General features: G+C 39.9%; 1 protein-coding gene across 2 annotated transcripts in view; it reads right to left on the reverse strand.

Annotated features, from left to right (window-relative positions):
* Positions 1-18,662, reverse strand: part of ece1 (endothelin converting enzyme 1) — a 32,092-nt gene extending 13,430 nt beyond the window's left edge. The window contains exons 1-8 of one of the 2 annotated variants that reach the window (XM_062986741.1): positions 18,530-18,662; positions 14,071-14,157; positions 8,983-9,121; positions 3,699-3,911; positions 3,268-3,392; positions 1,915-2,061; positions 1,749-1,814; positions 129-317 (exon numbers count right to left, since the gene is read on the reverse strand). In XM_062986741.1, coding sequence (XP_062842811.1) covers positions 129-317; positions 1,749-1,814; positions 1,915-2,061; positions 3,268-3,392; positions 3,699-3,911; positions 8,983-9,121; positions 14,071-14,157 — 966 coding nt within the window. In that variant the 5' untranslated portion in view covers positions 18,530-18,662. Of the gene's footprint in view, positions 1-128; positions 318-1,748; positions 1,815-1,914; positions 2,062-3,267; positions 3,393-3,698; positions 3,912-8,982; positions 9,122-14,070; positions 14,627-18,529 lie in introns of both variants that reach the window. The other variant, XM_062986740.1, reaches the window with a different exon arrangement.
* Between the last annotated feature and the right edge of the window lie 1,409 nt (positions 18,663-20,071).

Genomic DNA, 20,071 nt, shown 5'->3' on the forward strand with positions numbered 1-20,071 from the left:
CAACACCTCAAACTCGTTGTTGTGCTCCTCAATCCATGACTCTATATCAATACATACGATTTGAGGATAAAATGTTCACTTGTGTCCTAATACTGTATATCCCACCCACTAACAGGAGCTTGACTTACTGCTAAATCCTTGGCTTGAATCTTATGGTAGATGAGCTCCTCGTCCCTCCTCTCCTCCTGAGGAACCGTGATGTTGGCCAGCACCGTCTCGAAGTCCACAATCTCCTGCATCACTGTACGAGAGGTCTCCTCGGAGCCACCCAGCAGGACCCCCAGCTCTACCAGGAAGTCCAAATATGCGTTCAGGTACTGCGGGGGTTAGGAAGAAGAATTTCATGTAGCACGAAAGACGGATGAGAAGATCTGTAGCTACTGTTTTGTGATTGTGGTTACTAATAAGTGCTTGAATATTAAGGCATATACCAATAACATGTTTAGCTTGTACATATACAGTATATACACAATTTGGCCAAATGTATGTAGACATCCCGTTCCAAAACCATCTACGCTGATATAAAATCTAAAATAAGCAGAGAAGCAATGACAGGTTGGGCACTAATGTTGGCAGAAAAGGCCTGGCTTTCAATCCCGACAGTGCTCTAAGAGGTTGAGTTCAGGGCTCAGTTGGAAGCGTATCATTAATATAATTGAATTTAAACACCTGTTAGCAATGGGAGTGACACACCTGAACTCCACATACACTGATCAGCCATAACATTAAAACCATCTCCTTGTTTCTACACTCGCTGTTCATTTTGAACCATATAGAAGCACTTTGAAGTTCTACAATTACTGACTGTAGTCCATCTGTTTCTCTGCACTTTTTTTTAACCACAGGACTACCACAGAGCAGGTATTATTTGGGTGATGGATGATTCTCAGCACTGCAGTGACACTGACATGGTGGTGGTGTGTTAGTGTGTGTAGTGCTGGTATGAGTGGATCAGACACAGCAGCGCTGCTGGAGTTTTAAAATACCGTGTCCACTCACCGTCCACTCTATCAGACTCTCCTACCTAGTCGGAGACGATCGCTCAACTATTGCTGCTGTTTGAGTTGGTCATTTTCTAGACCTTCATCAGTGGTCACAGGACGCGGCCCATGGGGCGCTGTTGGCTGGATATTTTAGGTTAGTAGACTATTCTCAGTCCAGCAGTGACAGTGAGGTGTTTAAAAACTCCAGCAGTGCTGCTGTGTCTGATCCACTCGTTCCAGCACAACACACACTAACACACCACCACCATGTCAGTGTCAATGCAGTACTGAGAATGATCCACCACCTAAATAATACCTGCTCTGTAGTTGTCCTGTGGGGGTTCTGACCATTGAAGAACAGCATGAAAGGGGGATAACAAAGCATGCAGAGAAACAGATTAACTACAGTCAGTAATTGTAGAACTACAAAGTGCTTCTATATGGTAAGTGGAGCTGATAAAATGGACAGTGAGTGTAAATCAAGGAGGTGGTTTTAATGTTATGGCTGATCATAGATTATATAATTTGCAATCATATACAAGTGTTTGGACAATCCTGGTCAAACTCATGACTTATTTATTTATATATGTGGTTAGCTACTTTATAATAAACCAAACATCCTAGCACCAAATATTTCCAGATGTTGCCAGACAAACTGCATCTTTGACCACAACAAAGCAATAATCAGTAAGAAAGAAATAAATGGAGGTTATCATTATTTCACCCTGTTAACACAACACACATTTTTAAAATTCTTTCAGGTACCTTCTTGTTGGCAGTCTTGTTAAGATAGTATTCTCGAGACGGCAACCCCAGACCAGACTGATCAACCTGTACATTTAAAAACACACCAAAACAGCAAAACTAATGAATAATAACAATAAAATATAAAACTCCAGTGAAATGATTTACAGTGGAGGAGTTACGGCACCTGAATAATGTTGCTGTTGGAGTTCTTGGAGTCTGTGCTGACAAAAACAGTGAAGAAAGGGGAAGTGCGGTAGTTGGCTGACACAGTGCGCAAAACCTCTTGGAAGTTATCTTTGTTCCAGGAGCCAGTCAAAGTCCAACCTCCTGTCTGATGGAAAATGAAACTGTTAGTCCAAGACAATAGAGATGAAAAGTTGGATATATGTATTAGTGTGTGAAGAAACATATGTTCTGATATGTATTAGGGCTGCATTTAAGAAATTGGTTATTATATATTTAAAAGGGGGATTTGATTGAAAAGACCTCTAAACACACTTAATCAACATTTAATTGGTAAGCCATTATCTCCAAATGAATGAAAATTATGAACATTAAACCGTGGTCAATGTAGCTAGGCATGGCCAGCCTGCTTAAAAACGCTCTATGTATAAAGCACGAAGTAGAGGCTAGATCCTAATACACAGACGACTCCTGCTACGACTAACCAGGCACAAAACGGGTTCACGTCACCATCACTTCAACACATAATAGCTATGTACAGTACATACATGTACATTTTTCCCAATTTTCCTCCAATTACCTGATTGCATTATGCTTCCTCTTTACTGATGCTGATCTCCACTTCTGACTGAGGAGAGCGAGACTGACACACACGCCCCCTCCGACACGTGTGCAGTAGCCGACTGCATCTTTTTACCTGCACGAGGCGAGTTCATATGCGGATCAGCTTCGTGTACGGAGAGCCACACCCTGATCAAGGCATTATTCCTCGACTCTGTGCAGGCGCCATCAACCAGCCAGCAGAGTTCTCGAGTAATTGCATCAGTTATGAGGTCCCTATCCAGCTCCCCACCCTGTATGAACAACAGCCAATCGTTGTACATGTAAAACCGCCATTCTAACCATAAAACCCACTTTTTATCCCCTGAAAATGCTTCGGCCGTGGCCACGGGGCATCATGGGATGCCAGACCCCCATGAGCGATTATGCATCATGCAGTTATTGTGTTGAAAAAAAAGCCTATAAGAATAAAACTGATGTAGAGCAAAGATAACGGAATTACAAGGGATAGGTCAAATAAAAGAAATATGACAATATATGTACTATATACTGTATGTACTGTAAAGGTTCCTGAGAATGTTCTTGTTGTCATACAAGTCATTACTGTTCAGTGCTGCAATGTTAGAACTTCCTTCAAGAAGGTAATCCTACAGTATTACAGTATTAACATAAAGACACTCAAGGAAACTGAATGTTTTAAGGTAATATAATGCCCTTCACTGGCATGATTATTTAAACAGGAACAATTTGACCGTATGGTTTAGGTAGAGTAGCAAAGCAGGTGTGATTTTACCTGGTTAATGAGTTCCTGTAAGGGTCGGGCTCCCAGCTCCTCTATCTTGGCTTCATTCATGCATGCTTGGTAGTAATGCTGGGACTTAAATTGAGCCTCACTCAGCCCCTGCTGACTGGTGTTTTCTAAGCAAAGAAAAAAACATTATAATCAGTTATAGAGTGCTATTTCAATTTCATAACTTTTAAACCCAAAGAACTTATATTATTTAATGAAACATGGATAAAACAAGAGTATAATGAGACAAACACTGTAAATTAGTTAAAAAACACAGCATTTATTATTAGGGTGCCAATCCATTGCAGGGCTTCAAAAATTCCCCTTCTTAGATTTAGCCAATCGAGACTGTGTAGATGCCTGGCTGGTCGACAGCACAGCCGAGATTCAAACCCAGGTCGGTGGTGGGCTATCACAATTTATCTGTCTCTTACCAAGTAAATTCTTCATGACTGCCATGTTGTGCTCCCAGAGGTTGCTGAAGGTGCCCCATCGTGATTTGCCCTCTGGTAGAGGGTTTTTCTTCATCCATCCACCACATGCAAAGTTGTAGAAGTCATGACATGGATCCACAGAGCGGTCCAGAGCTCCCATTACAGCTGCTGCCACGCTCACACATGGTTCTGACAGACAGAGCCCCGGGTGTGCTAAAAAATACAATAAAATATTTTAAATATTTAACACCTTCACAGAGTCCTGACCTCAATGCGATAGAACACATTTGGGATGAATTAGAGCGGAGACTGCGAGCCAGGCCTTCTCGTCCAACATCAGTGTCTGACCTCACAAATGCGCTTCTGGAAGAATGGACAAAAATTCCCATAAACACACTCTTAAACCTCGTGGAAAGCCTTCCCAGAAGAGTTGAAGCTGTTATAGCTGCAAAGGGTGGGTCAAATCATATTAAACCATGTGGATTAAGAATGGGACGTCACTCAAGTTCATATGCGTGTGAAGGCAGACGAGCGAATACAGTGTATGTGGTAAGCTTTTGTCAAAAGAAGCTCAAAACCTGGCCTGGTTTATTTTAACACTTAAAACAATATAGCTAAAAGTATGTGGACATAAGACAATACACAACACGTAATGCAATAGCTTTTTAAACAATAGCATTGTGTTACCACGTTGGAGCGAAGAGATTACTCCCAGTCCAGCATGTTTTCATGTCTCATTTTTCAGTCTGGGAAGCGGTTCACCCAAAGGTTATACTAATGTTGTGTTCAAGATTGAAAGTTACTAGAGCAATGAAGGCTGATATTGATTTGAGCAACAGGGAGGTGGAAAGAATGCTGCCTCAACAGGTTTATTATGGACACAGTAAAGAAAAATCTTCATCATTGGAAATATAACCTCAGCTAAATCTAAAAACACTAAAAGACCCAAACAGAGCAAAGGAAGAATTCTAACCCTGACACCATAGTCAAGTCGATGTAAAAGCTAGCCATTCATCATGTAGTGGTTGACAAGTGTAACCCACATTACATACTACAGTACATTAATAACATCAAATTGCTCCAACACAAGTTGTATTTTATCAAATGTAACCCACATTACATACTACAACTCTTATACTGACACTTTTATCCTGTTTTACATAATAAACAACTGATTTGTATTCATAACTTCAATAGCATTTAAAGTATTCAGCATATCAATAACTTCAATAACTTTTAAAATATTCATCAAATTGCTCCAACACAAGTTGTATTTTATCAAGTGTAACCCACATTACACACTACAACTCTTATACTGACACTTTTACCCTGAATTACATAATAAAAAACTGATTTGTATTCATAACTTCAATAGCATTTAAAGTATTCAGCATATTAATAACTTCAATAGCTTTTAAAATATTCATCAAATTGCTCCAACACAAGTTGTATTTTATCAAGTGTAACCCACATTACATACTACAACTCTTATACTGACACTTTCACCCTGTTTTACATAATAAAAAACTGATTTGTATTCATTACTTCAATAGCATTTAAAGTATTCAGAATATTAATAACTTCAATAACTTTTAAAATATTCATCAAATTGCTCCAACACAAGTTGTATTTTATCAAGTGTAACCCACATTACATACTACAACTTTTATACTGACACTTTTACCCTGTATTACATAATAAAAAACAGATATTTATTCATTACTTCAATAGCATTTAAAGTATTCAGCATATTAATAACTTCAATAGCTTTTAAAATATTCATCAAATTGCTCCAACACAAGTTGTATTTTATCAAGTGTAACCCACATACATACTACAACTCTTATACTGACACTTTTACCCTGTTTTACATAATACAAAACTGATTTGTATTCATTACTTCAATAGCATTTAAAGTATTCAGCATATTAATAACTTCAATAACTTTTAAAATATTCATCAAATTGCTCCAACACAAGTTGTATTTTATCAAGTGTAACCCACATTACATACTACAACTTTTATACTGACACTTTTACCCTGTATTACATAATAAAAAACAGATATTTATTCATTACTTCAATAGCATTTAAAGTATTCAGCATATTAATAACTTCAATAGCTTTTAAAATATTCATCAAATTGCTCCAACACAAGTTGTATTTTATCAAGTGTAACCCACATACATACTACAACTCTTATACTGACACTTTTACCCTGTATTACATAATAAAAAACAGATATTTATTCATTACTTCAATAGCATTTAAAGTATTCAGCATATTAATAACTTCAATAGCTTTTAAAATATTCATCAAATTGCTCCAACACAAGTTGTATTTTATCAAGTGTAACCCACATTACACACTACAACTCTTATACTGACACTTTTACCCTGTATTACATAATAAAAAACAGATATTTATTCATTACTTCAATAGCATTTAAAGTATTCAGCATATTAATAACTTCAATAGCTTTTAAAATATTCATCAAATTGCTCCAACACAAGTTGTATTTTATCAAGTGTAACCCACATACATACTACAACTCTTATACTGACACTTTTACCCTTTATTACATAATAAAAAACTGATTTGTATTCATTACTTCAATAGCATTTAAAGTATTCAGCATATTAATAACTTCAATAACTTTTAAAATATTCATCAAATTGCTCCAACACAAGTTGTATTTTATCAAGTGTAACCCACATACATACTACAACTCTTATACTGACACTTTTACCCTGTTTTACATAATACAAAACTGATTTGTATTCATTACTTCAATAGCATTTAAAGTATTCAGCATATTAATAACTTCAATAACTTTTAAAATATTCATCAAATTGCTCCAACACAAGTTGTATTTTATCAAGTGTAACCCACATTACATACTACAACTTTTATACTGACACTTTTACCCTGTATTACATAATAAAAAACAGATATTTATTCATTACTTCAATAGCATTTAAAGTATTCAGCATATTAATAACTTCAATAGCTTTTAAAATATTCATCAAATTGCTCCAACACAAGTTGTATTTTATCAAGTGTAACCCACATACATACTACAACTCTTATACTGACACTTTTACCCTTTATTACATAATAAAAAACTGATTTTTATTCATAATTTCTATAGCATTTAAAGTATTCAGCATTTCTGGTACTAGCACCCAAGTGATGGAAAGAGCTTTAACGTCTGTTTGAACATCTGTATCTCTCGCCGTCTTCAAAAGACGATTAAAGACCAACATCTTCACTAAGCCATTACCATAATTAACAAAATAATTGCAAAATAACATTAAGCTTCTAGATTTATGGGACAGTGGTAGCCTAGTGAGTAGAGCTATGGGCTATCAATTTGAGGATCACTGTTGGGTCCTTGAGCCAGACCCTTAACCCTGTCTGCTAAATCTTTTAGCCTAGATTTAAAAAAATATATTTTCTTTATGCATTTTCTCCCTGTTTTAGCTCGTCCAATTGCCCGATTGCATCATGCTTCCTCTCCACCAATGCCGATCCCTGCTCTGACCGAGGAGAACGAAGCTAACCCACGCCCCCTCCGACACGTGGGCAGCATGCCGTATGCATCTCATCACCTACACTTTGACGAGTGCAGTGCAGCTCAGCACTGTGTATGTTTTCATTATTAATTAATAAAATTCGGTCCTATGCAATTCGAGTAAAACATTACGGAATGATTCTGCCCGGACTAGTTTGATGTTTTTTTGGCATTAAAAATAAGATAATCCAATAATGCAATGGAATTTAAGGTGTGTGTCCTGCCCTGTAACAGCTTATAAAGTTCATATTAACCATATTAACCATACAAATCAAAGCATGAATAAAATACTAGAAGACCTGTAGGCCTTATGTGAAACTGAAAAAGGCTACAAAGAGTCTGACCTTCTCAAGACCTCTATTCACATCAAAGCAAAATAAATTAGAAAAAATTATAAATTAGAAATAATAGGGGCAGTGGTAGTGTAGTGGGTAGAGCTATGGGCTATCAGGGGCACCGTACAATGACTGACCCTGCGCTCTGACCCCAACTTCCAAACCAGTTGGGATTTGGGATATGCAAAGAAAGAATTTTATTGTACTGTACACCTATATATACACCGATCAGCCACAACATTAAACCACCTCCTTGTTTCTACACTGTCCATTTTATCAGCTCCACTTACCATATAGAAGCACTTTGCTGTTCTACAATTACTGACTGTAGTCCATATGTTTCTCTGCATGCTTTGTTTGCCCCCTTTCACCCTGTTCTTCAATGGTCAGGACCCCCACAGGACCACTACAGAGCAGGTATTATTTAGGTGGTGGATCATTCTCAGCACTGCAGTGACACTGACATGGTGGTGGTGTGTTAGTGTGTGTTGTGCTGGTATGAGTAGATCAGACACAGCAGCGCTGCTGGAGTTTTTAAACACCTCACTGTCACTGCTGGACTGAGAATAGTCCACCAACCAAAAATATCCAGCCAACAGCGCCCCGTGGGCAGCGTCCTGTGACCACTGATGAAGGTCTAGAAGATGACCGACTCAAACAGCAGCAATAGATGAGCGATCGTCTCTGACTTTACATCTACAGGGTGGACCAACTAGGTAGGAGTGTCTAATAGAGTGGACAGTGAGTGGACACGGGGTTTAAAAACTCCAGCAGCGCTGCTGTGTCTGATCCACTCATACCAGCACAACACACACTAACACACCACCACCATGTCAGTGTCACTGCAGTGCTGAGAATGATCCACCACCCAAGTAATACCTGCTCTGTGGTGGTCCTGTGGGGGTCCTGACCATTGAAGAACAGGGTGAAAGCAGGTTAAAAAAGTATGTAGAGGAACAGATGGACTACAGTCATGGACAGTGGACAGTTGCTACTGTACGTTGGTCTGTAAAAGTCACACACAAAGCAGAATTAGCAAGAGATGTCAGACAAAAAGTGAATTGCAGACCCAACTGTGAAACATGGTGAAGGGAGCACTGTTTTGGGACTCGGTGTATCCCAAATTGTGCAAGTCTGATCAGCAGCTACGGAAAGCTATTAAATACAGATGTTAAGTGAATAATACATTGATGTATTTAACAAAGTGTGTAATGTCACATTTTATGTGCTTAGTTTAGACCAAATGAGTGTCTATTACATCCTGGATGCGATTCGGAAATGACTTAATGAGTAATCAGTGTAGAAATGTAGAGAGCTTTGCAGGGAGGATTAGCTATGGATTAAGATTAGCAAGTAGAAGTGTTTTTGTTACTTACTCTGTTTATAATGCAGACCAAGGGTCAGGATGCAAATGAATAGGGCGAGTGAAAGGGCGCACGCCACAACAACAAGCTTCCTCTCCAGATTACTCCGCTCAGACCAGTACCTGCCCACCGGTCCACGCTGCAGCACTACCTAAAAACAGATCCTACATATTAGTCTGAAGCTCTGTGGACATGAACAGGACTGACGTGTTGGCTTAAATGGAATCATATGGATGGCATAAAAAATACAACAGCTTTAGATTAGCTTAAGTTTCTTAATGTATTAGAAATAGTAAATTAGTAGATTCAGTCTAAAACTTTAACACTCATGCAGTTGGTACACTATGTAGATCTTCGCTTTTGTGCAGTTTTGATGATTAAAGACACAAAACCACACAAAAAAAGTTAAGACAAAGATCCAACTAGAGTTTTGTCAAAAGGTTTTAAAGAGTGACAAAACAATGGCCCAAAGCATACAACAAAATCAATACTGTAGTGACTTTGAGGCAAGTCAGCCATAACATTTAAACCACCTCCTTGTTTCTACACACATTGTCTATTTTATTGGCTCATGGATCATGGATCATTCTCAGCACTGCAGTGACACTGACATAGTGGTGGTGTGTTAGTGTGTGTTGTGCTGGTATGAGTGGATCAGACACAGCAGCGCTGCTGGAGTTTTTAAACACCTCGCTGTCCCTGCTGGACTGAGAATAGTCCACCAACCAGAAATATCCAGCCAACAGCGCCCTGTAGGCAGCGTCCTGTGACCACTGACCTAGAAGGTCTAGAAGATGACCAACTCAAACAGCAGCAATAGATGAGCGATTGTCTCTGACTTTACATCTACAAGGTGGACCAACTAGGAAGGAGTGTCTCATAGAGTGGACAGTGAGTGGACACGGTATTTAAAAACTCCAGCAGCGCTGCTGTGTCTGATCCACTCATACCAGCACAACACACACTGTGTCAGTGTCACTGCAGTGCTGAGAATGATCCACCACATAAATGATACCTGCTCTGTGGGGGTCCTGTGGGGGTCCTGACCATTGAAGGACAGGGTGAAAGCAGGCTAAAAAGCATGCAGAGAAACAGATGAACTACAGTCAGTAATTGTAGAATTACAAAGTGCTTCTATATAGTTAGTGGAGCTGATAAAATGGACAGTGAGTGTAGAAACAAGGAGGTGGTTTTAATGTTATCTGATCAGTGTGCCTTAATGTGTGTTTAATTAAATCAGGCATTAATAAAACAGACTTCCTTCCTACAACAGTGATCTATAAAGCCACACACATTAACAAGCAGATTTTACTGTGTAAACATGACACAAATGCCTGAGTGGCATTTAGGAATTCATTTCATGCTACTGTTCCAGTCCAGAAGCAGTCAGGGCAAAGCTAAACCAGGAAATAACACTCACAAAGCCAAGTCCCACAATCCTTACTACAGCAAGAACTGATCTACAGAACGATCTCAGTTACTTTCCCCTCTGGCACAGCGCTGCCTGTTTACTGTGCATGTTCTTGAATATCTTGATAGGTTCTTGAGCAGTTTGTGTTTGGGTAAACATGAATAATTTTCTAATTTTCTAGCCCACCACTGGCCATTCAGTCGCTTAACAGACACAGCTGGTCAAGTCTGAGAAAGAAAATTCAACTCCTTCATGTCTGATTGAGTAAGACTCCACTGCTGGCTGGTGATAAAGAAGCAATCAGTGGCTTTACATTGGGTTACAGTTGGGCTGTGCGCTAGTCTGTGGCTGTTCTCTTTTTGGGGGGAATTTGGAAGACGATATGCAATAGGAAAGTGTAAAATACTGAAAAAAATATGGATATCATATATACTGTATATATATATGTATTGCTTTTTCTCCCTTTTTCTCCCAATTTTTAGCGTGTCCAATCTTCACCCAATTGCATCATGCTTCCTCTCTACTGGTGCTGACCCCCACCCCTGATTGAGGAGAGCGAACTGACACATGTTGGGCGCTGTTGGCTGGATATTTTTGTTGGTGGACTATTCTCACTCCAGCCGTGACAGTGAGGTGATTAAAAACTACAGCAGTGCTGCTGTGTCTGATCCACTCATACCAGCACAACACACACTAACACACCACCACCATGTCAGTGTCACTGCAGTGCTGAGAATGATCCACCACCCAAATAATACCTGCTCTGTAGTGGTCCTGGGAGAGTCCTGACCATTGACCATTGGTGGTAATTTTATATACAGTATATACATATATAAAATGACCACCAGCTAATATGTATCCGAGTATCCGCCGGACAACAGCTGGATGGGCCGGGAGTGACTCGGTAAGGTTCTGGTAGGTTGTCACATGTATCTGGAGCCATGCTGACTGCAGTGCATCACACAGTTGTTTAGGGAGCCAGGGTAGTACTTGGAAGTCTTGGTCACGCTCTTTCAACCAATGTCGGACATTTCTAGCCGTGTGACGTGTCGCACAGTCCTGCTGGAAGATCTTATCTGGCCCAGGGAAGACAATCAGCATGTATGGGTGTACGTGATCTGCAGGGATGGGTTGAGAGTGCCACCAAACCAGCTCACGAAACATGACTTCCTTCATGAGCTATGTGCAGCAGCCTTGAAGGCAGGAAATGGTCATAATAATGTGATGACAGTGTATATATATATATATATATGTGGCTAGTGTATATATATATATATATATATATATACAGTGGTGTGAAAAAGTGTTTGCCCCCTTCCTGATTTTCTGTTTTTTTGCATGTTTGTCACACTTAAGTGTTTCGGAACATCAAACCAATTTAAATATTAGTCAAAGACAACACAAGTAAACACAAAATGCAATTTGTAAATGAAGGTGTTTATTATTAAGGGAGAAAAAAAATCCAAACCTACATGGCCCTGTGTGAAAAAGTGATTGCCCCCTAAACCTAATAACTGGTTGGGCCACCCTTAGCAGCAACAACTGCAACCAAGCGTTTGCGATAACTTGCAATGAGTCTTTTACAGCGTTCTGGAGGAATTTTGGCCCACTCATCTTTGCAGAATTGTTGTAATTCAGTTACATTAGAGGGTTTTCGAGCATGAACGGCCTTTTTAAGGTCATACCACAGCATCTCAAAAGGATTCAGGTCAGGACTTTGACTAGGCCACTCCAAAGTCTTCATTTTGTTTTTCTTCAGCCATTCAGAGGTGGACTTGCTGGTGTGTTTTGGATCATTGTCCTGCTGCAGAACCCAAGTTCGTTTCAGCTTGAGGTCACGAACAGATGTTCGGACATTCTCCTTCAGGATCTTTTGGTAGACAGCAGAATTCATAGTTCCATTTATCACAGCAAGTCTTCCAGGTCCTGACGCAGCAAAACAGCCCCAGACCATTACACTACCACCACCATATTTTACTGTTGGTATAGTGTTCTTTTTCTGAAATGCAGTGTTACTTTTACGCCAGATGTAATGGGACACACACCTTCCAAAGAGTTCAACTTTTGTCTCATCGGTCCACAGAATGTTTTCCCAAAAGTCTTGGGGATCATCAAGATGTGTTTTGGAAAAATTGAGATGAGCTTTAATGTTCTTTTTGCTCAGCAGTGGTTTTCTTCTTGGAACTCTGCCATGCAGGCCATTTTTGCCCAGTCTCTTTCTGATGGTGGAGGCATGAACTCTGACCTTAACTGAGGCAAGTGAGGCCTGCAGTTCTTTGGACGTTGTTGTGGGGTCTTTTGTGACCTCTTGGATGAGTCGTCGCTGCGCTCTTGCGGTAATTTTGGGTGGCCGGCCACTCCTGGGAAGGTTCACCACTGTTCCATGTCTTCGCCATTTGTGGATAATGGCCCTCACTGTGGTTCGCTGGATTCCCAAAGCTTTGGAAATGGCTTTATAACCCTTTCCAGACTGATAGATCTCAATTACTTTCTTTCTCAATTGTTCCTGAATTTCTTTGGATCTCGGCATGATGTGTAGCTTTTAAGGATCTTTTGGTGGACTTCACTTTGTCAGGCAGGTCCTATTTAAGTGATGTCTTGATTGAGAACAGGTGTGGCAATAATCAGGCCTGGGTGTGGCTAGAGACAATGTACTCAGGTGTGATAAACCACAGTTACAGTATGTTTTAACAAGGGGGGCAATCACTTTTTCACACAGGGCCATGAAGGTTTGGATTTTTTTTCTCCCTTAATAATAAACACCTTCATTTAAAAATTGCATTTTGTGTTTACTTGTGCTGTCTTTGACTAATATTTAAATTGGTTTGATGTTCCGAAACACTTAAGTGTGACAAACATGCAAAAAAACAGGAAATGAGGAAGGGGGCAAACACTTTTTCACACCACTGTATATATATATATATATGTGTGTGGCTGGCCATCTAACTTCATTCCCATGGAAAATAAATGTAGGAAATTTCAAAATTGCACATTCATTTAAGGGACGCTGGTAACCCAGGGAAATTGTAGACCCAAAAGGGCCCACAATAATGGATCAAAACAAGTATTTGCTTACAAAGTCAACAGACATCATGGGTGTAAATTTAAAGCGCATATATGCAATGAAATACCCTGTGATGGACTGGCGACCTGCCTGGGGTGTTTCCTACCTTTTGCCCAGTGAACTAGACCCATTGCGACCATGAACAGGATAAAGCGGTGAGAAAACAGACATTGAATGAATGAATGAATCAATATGCAATGTTATATAATAAATTATATAACAGAAAAAAATGGGAAAATAATTGTTTTATCTCATGTTATATTCTGTAACATTACTAGGCTGCATATTAATTTGTAAAAAACTATATAATATATTAAAATGATTACTACTTCAGACCTAAACATGTTCCTAGTCACAGTGCAGAATTTTAATCAACATTTTCTGATACCAAAACTCTTTTGTTATCTAGTTATAATGATACTAAACCAGCTAAACCAGTTGATCATGTTGCATTTTGCCTCTTAAGACCATCGCTCTTTACATATAGTGAAATAATTCATGTAAAATTTATGACTTTTATCTGTGACTGCAAAACTAGGTTGAATTTTGCACACTGTGAAGCCTGCTTTGGGGTTCTGACCCCTGTGCTGTGTTACTGGACAATACACACAGGAGGGACTCTTACCTGGACGCTAGAGGGATGATACACTCCGTCAGGGTTGGCGTCCACCAGCTCCTCCTCGTCTAAAGTGGCCCGTTTGTAGGATGACATCTGGAAGGTTAAATGCAAAAAAGATTCCCTCAGAGCTTCCATAACCTAAACCGGCCTGACCCGTCCCTACCGCTCGCTGTGTGTGCGTGCGTCTGTCCGCGTCTGTTTTTAGCTCTGGCAGTCTGTGGGAATCCTCAGAATAGAAGTTCTCCCAGGATCCATCAGGATTGCTTAATAAACACAAGTGCCTCGAACCGACCGGTGGAATGTCAGCACGTGAGACAGCGGGGTGCTTTCTTTACCTCCCCCACTGCTTGCTATCAGTTCCAAATGTCTACCTTTCGTCCCCCACTAAGAGTCCACTCCTAAGCTCCAAGGCAGGCAGGCAGTCATGAGTAAGTCTGTGTAGGTTCCATCAGGTTTCCTGTCCTGTTCAGGTGAACACAGCAGAGATGTGGCATGGACCTGTACGGGGCTAAGCTGGTAAAACAAAAACAGGAAGCGGGGACGTCTCGATCAACTTTGGCGTCTGAAAAGAAGGGTGTGAGAGTATGTGTGAGTCAGTAAGGACTAAGAGAAAGAGGAAGAGAATGAGCACATGCATTCCACAGTGTGGTTTCATTTAGAACAGGGAGGGAATTTTGAGTATTGTCCGCCCACTCTTTTCTGCCTATAGGACAGTCCAGACCAAGGGGAGGTGTCGTTACACGAGGACACTCCTTCCCCATGTTTCTGTTGTTGTTACCCGATAGATATCATAGCCGGTATATCTTAAAGAGCTATGTCACCCCTGAGGCACTTAATACAACTAGCTGGGCCCAAACGTAAACAATACAGTTCAATATTTTAATTGTGATCACCTTACACCTTTTGTTTTGAGTCAATCTAGATTGACAATATTGAAGACCACTTCCTGTAAATTAACACGGCGCTAAGCAAACAGCCGACAGCCTTCCAGAGTATTTCACAACACTCTTCTGCTCTTGTTTTTATCTACTTCACGGGATATTTGGCGCCCCTCCATGATAAACCTCAGGAGTTCTCCTGTTGCAGCTCGCTGTTGAGGGCAAAGCCTCTGTGGACTGGATGTAACTCAAGCTTCCCTTGGCCAGGCTAAACTAATTTGGATTAAACCTTTAAACCTTTACAAGTACATGGACTCTGCTAGCTTTTACAATGATTTCAGAAAGCTCCACTCCCAGACTAGTACTGATAGGTATTTGGCCTGGGTCTGCAGTAGCTTTGAGAACTTCTCATGACCTGAAAATGGCAAGACACAGTCATTGTGTGTGTGTGTGTGTGTGTGTGTGTGGTTGTGAGTGTGAGTGTGAATGTGTGTGTATGTGTAGGTAAGAAGGGGGGTGGGTGGATTAGAAGACAAAGAGCTCAGAGAAGTAATTCTAAGTAGTTTTGGTATTATTGTGTAGCTTAAAAAAGGAAAATGCTAAGCTACACGATTAGATATGAAATTCTCAAAGAGTAAGTAACATAATTCTGCTTTTTGTAGTGTTACAGTCAGTGGCGTAACTAGGAGCTCATGGGCTCCAGTCCCAAAAAAAAATTGGGCCCCCTCAACAATACATCAGACATCGCAAGTCAGATAAAATCTCCTGGAATCTAGAACAACGCATGCGCACACACACACACACACACACACACACACACTTTTTTCCCGATCGAGTATTAAATCCGGTATCTGATATGCAATCTAGCGCACTGTGTATGGAACATGTTTAATATACTGTCTAGTGCACTAAGTAGGGAACATGAATTCATATCTAAAATACTATCTAGCGCACTATGTAGGGAACATAAATCCGTGATCTGATATACAACTTAGTGCACTATGTAGGGAACATAAATCCGTGATCTGATATACAACTTAGTGCACTATGTAGTAAACATTTATGTGTTTGTGACACGAACAGTTAGCTAAGTAGCTCAGTAAGCAGCTTCTAAAAGTTCTGTTATCACCCAGATCCTTTGATGTGTGCGAGAGCTTTTTTACATTAAAAAAAAAAAAAATTTATTTATTTATTTAATTTGGCGTGGTCCGTGGGTACCTCCCGGAAATGAGTTTTTGCAACTTGGGATGTCTTATTTATATATATATATATATACACTGTATATATATACACACACACACACACACACATATATATATATATTGGTCTAGTACCATTAAGCAGGTTACACATATTCCCAAAATCCCTTGCTGTGCACTCAGTGTATATTTTGATTACATACGGCGAGTCTCATACACAAAACTAACTAACTTCAGAACGTCCGAACACACATGTATAAACCAGGTGCTGCATCCTGATTGGCTGAGCTGAATGTCACTCACATATCGCCACTACAATATTGTAATCTAGTAATAACGACCTGGCGAGTACAGCCAATGGGGGGGCAGTGCGGTGGGGGGTTGAGTTCATGTCGTGGAGGCCACAACCGCAGTAGCAATGGCTTTGTAACTGTTTCATTTACTTTTCAATTGTGTATTGGGCGGCACGATGGCTCGGTGGGTAGCACCGTCGCCTCACAGCAAGAAGGTCCTGGGTTCGATCCCCAGGCGAGTCGGTCCGAGTCCTTTCTGTGTGGAGCTTGCATGTTCTCCCCGTGTCTGTGTGGGCTTCCTCCGGGAGCTCCGATTTCCAATGACATGCAAGTGAGATGAATTGAAGATACTACATTGTCCATGACTGTGTTTAACATTAAAACTTATGAACTGATGAACCTTGGGTAATGAGTAACTACCATTTCTGTCATGAAGGTAACCAAAGTGATGTTAAAATCCTAATAGTCCATCAGTAGTCTTAACTAATCATGTGACCAGTATATTATTTTAGGCAGTAAACATGATGTTAAAATCCTAATAAATAAATATCTGTATTTGAATCTGTTTTGAATGTGGAATCATGTCCTGCCTTTTGAGAACAATTTAAAGAAGGCATTATTAATGTTCCAGAATGAATGAGCCCCTGTGCTCAAAGCAAGGCTCATAAAGAGATGGTGTGCTGCAGTCCAGTTCCAATGTGTTGGGAAATGTCCAGTGAGCTGATTCTTGAAATCAGCAAACCACAAGCATGCATCAGTAATTCCCTAATAAAAATCTTAACTGATCATGTGACAAGTATGTTGTTTTAGGCAGTAAAACATGATGATAAAATCCTAATAAATAAATAAACTGATCTGTATTTGAATCTATTTTGAATGTCGCATCATGTCCTGCTTTTTGAGATCTTCCAGTCTGTTGCCAGACAGGTTCTACTTAAGTTCTATTTAGGATTCAACAGGTCTGGCAAGTTCACTTGACTGGGTGTGTCTAGTGAACTTGAACCCAATTGCATGGCTAATTTACTAGCTATGGGGCAAATACTTTTTTACATAGTGCCAGGTGGGGCTTAAAACCATTATTTAATATATGAAATCATCATTCAAAAAAAAGCATTTTATGTTTCCTTGGGTTATCTTTAGGTGATATTAATAGTAGTTTGATGATCGTAAATATATAGATGTTAAACTAGAGGGAGTTGGGAAAGACAGCCAACTGTATCTTGGCACTTCTGTCTGATAGAGCGGCGTCCATCCAGCTGCTTTGGGAGAGATAAGCCAAAAAAGGGTCAGATGGACAATAATGTAGAGGTGTGATGCCATCAACGGCTCTGTTGTGTCTGATCCACTCATACCAGCACAACACACACTAACACACCACCACCATGTCATTGTCAATGCAGTGCTGAGAATGATCCACCACCTGGTGGTCCTGATCATTGAAGAACAGGGTGAAAGCAGGTTTAAAAGCATGCAGAGAAACTGTGTTGGGTGTCAGATGTGTGTGTGGCCAATATATTACCATATTGCTGGAGGAAGTTGCGACTTCTACAGTATATATCGCTCTCATACATAACACTTATTATTTTCATATTGTATCTGATTAATTCATAAAAGGTTGACCTGTAAAAGAGGATTAAGTTTAACTGATAAATCAACTTTAGCCATATAAGAGCACCCATGCGGTACCTTATTTACATATAATCATATGATAATGCTTGAGGCACGTCATATTGAAATCATATACTGTAGATAAGAAGGAGAAATAGAATGCCTTCATTTGTCATATATACAAATACACATGTACAGTACAATCAAATGCTTTTTTTCTCATATCCCAGCTTGTTTGTAAGCTGGGGTTAAGGCGCAGGGTCAGTCATTGTACAACGTTCCTGTACATTTTTGGAAACACATCAGATATAATGCAATTATATGGACTTTTATTGTAAATCGAGTTCTGTGACTGACTTCTTCTTGTAAATTGTAAAACAAGTAAGAAAATGACTAGAATGTTCTTAAATCAGAGTAAGAAATCCCTAACTACACATCTTTACCAGATCGAGTAACAAAAGCTGTAGTTTGCAATGTCTGTACTAACCTGTAAATGGATCCAACAGCCGGTTGCATATATTGCTGGACGTCTGTTTTACCTCAGCACCAGCGTTTAAAACACACACAGCAAACCCCACGTTTTTCTTCCTCGTATTGTCTGACAGGAGTAGTTATCATAGGTTGAGTTAGCAGCAAGAACAAGTGATTCTAGACTCGTACCTGCCACCGTTATTGACTTTCTCTCTTAGTTCTTGCTAATGATTAACCCACGTTCACAGTGAACAGCCATTCAGTCTATGACTCTAGTAAGTCTATTACACATCAGCCGTGCATGACAACAACTGGAAAATGCATGGTGTAGTTTCCCTTAGACTACAAATACACTTTAGAAACAATGTCCAGTAAAGTGTTAAGATTTTTGATTAGCACATACATGATGATAAACGAGGGCAGCGTGGTGGTGCAGAGGGTAGCGCCTAGGCCTTACAGCAAGAAGGGACTGGGTTTGATTTCCCCACTGGACAGCCAGAGCCCTTACTATATGGAGTTTAGAAATAAAGTGGTATCGATGAACCATCTATTAAGGGGATGATAACAAATTGACCAATGCCCAAAAATCAGGTGTATAAAAATAATCATATAAAATCTGTTTCAGAAGGCCCTTCCTGTTCCACCATGACTGTGCTCCTGTGCACAAATCAAGACCCATAAAGACATGGTTTGACATGGTTTGTGTTGAAGAACGTTAAGGGAAGCAGGTTCTAGGTTCTGTGGCTTTACAATTGGAAGGAAGGGTACTGTATTTGCACATGCCAGAAATTCTTACTTTATTAAGTTTTTATTTATTTTGTGCGGATAAAAATATCTATACTGCTTTCAGGGGTATGATGGCAGGTAATGTTGGTCCCCCTCAGCTGTAGGGTCCTGTGTGTATGTGTATAGTCATTATAATCATTCGTTATTTGGTAGATTTTTTCTGTGTACTCATTTTTATTTTACTAATTAAGGAAGGAATGTAGATTACAGTGTATGTATCAGGCAGAACATTATGACCACTGACAGGTGAAGTGAATAACACTGATTATCTCTTCATCATAGCACCTGTTAGTGGGTGGGATATATTAGGCAACAGTTTATCCTCAGAGTTGACGTGTAAGGATTTGAGTGAGTTTGACAAGGGCCAAATTGTGATGGCTAGAAAACTGCAGCTCTTGTGGGGTGTTTCCAGTCTGCAGTGGTCAGCATCTATCAAAAGTGGTCCAAGGAAGGAGCAGTGAGAAACCCGCGACAGGGTCATGGGTGGCCAATGCTCATTGATGCACGTGGGAAGCGAAGGCCGGCCCGTGTGGTCCGATCCAACAGATGAGCTCCTGTAGCTCAAATTGCTGAAGAAGTTAATGCTGGTTCTGATAGAAAGGTGTCAGAATACACAGTGCATCACAGTTTGTTGCATATGGGGCATATAGCTGCAGACCAGTCAGTTAGGAAGGTGGTCATAATGTTATGCCATAATGTTATGCCCTAATGTTATGCCTTATCGGTATATATATATATATATATATATATATATATTATAAAGTAAAGGAGC

This window comes from Trichomycterus rosablanca, chromosome 24 (genome assembly GCF_030014385.1).
Source record: "Trichomycterus rosablanca isolate fTriRos1 chromosome 24, fTriRos1.hap1, whole genome shotgun sequence".
In the NCBI taxonomy this organism is placed as follows: domain Eukaryota; kingdom Metazoa; phylum Chordata; class Actinopteri; order Siluriformes; family Trichomycteridae; genus Trichomycterus; species Trichomycterus rosablanca.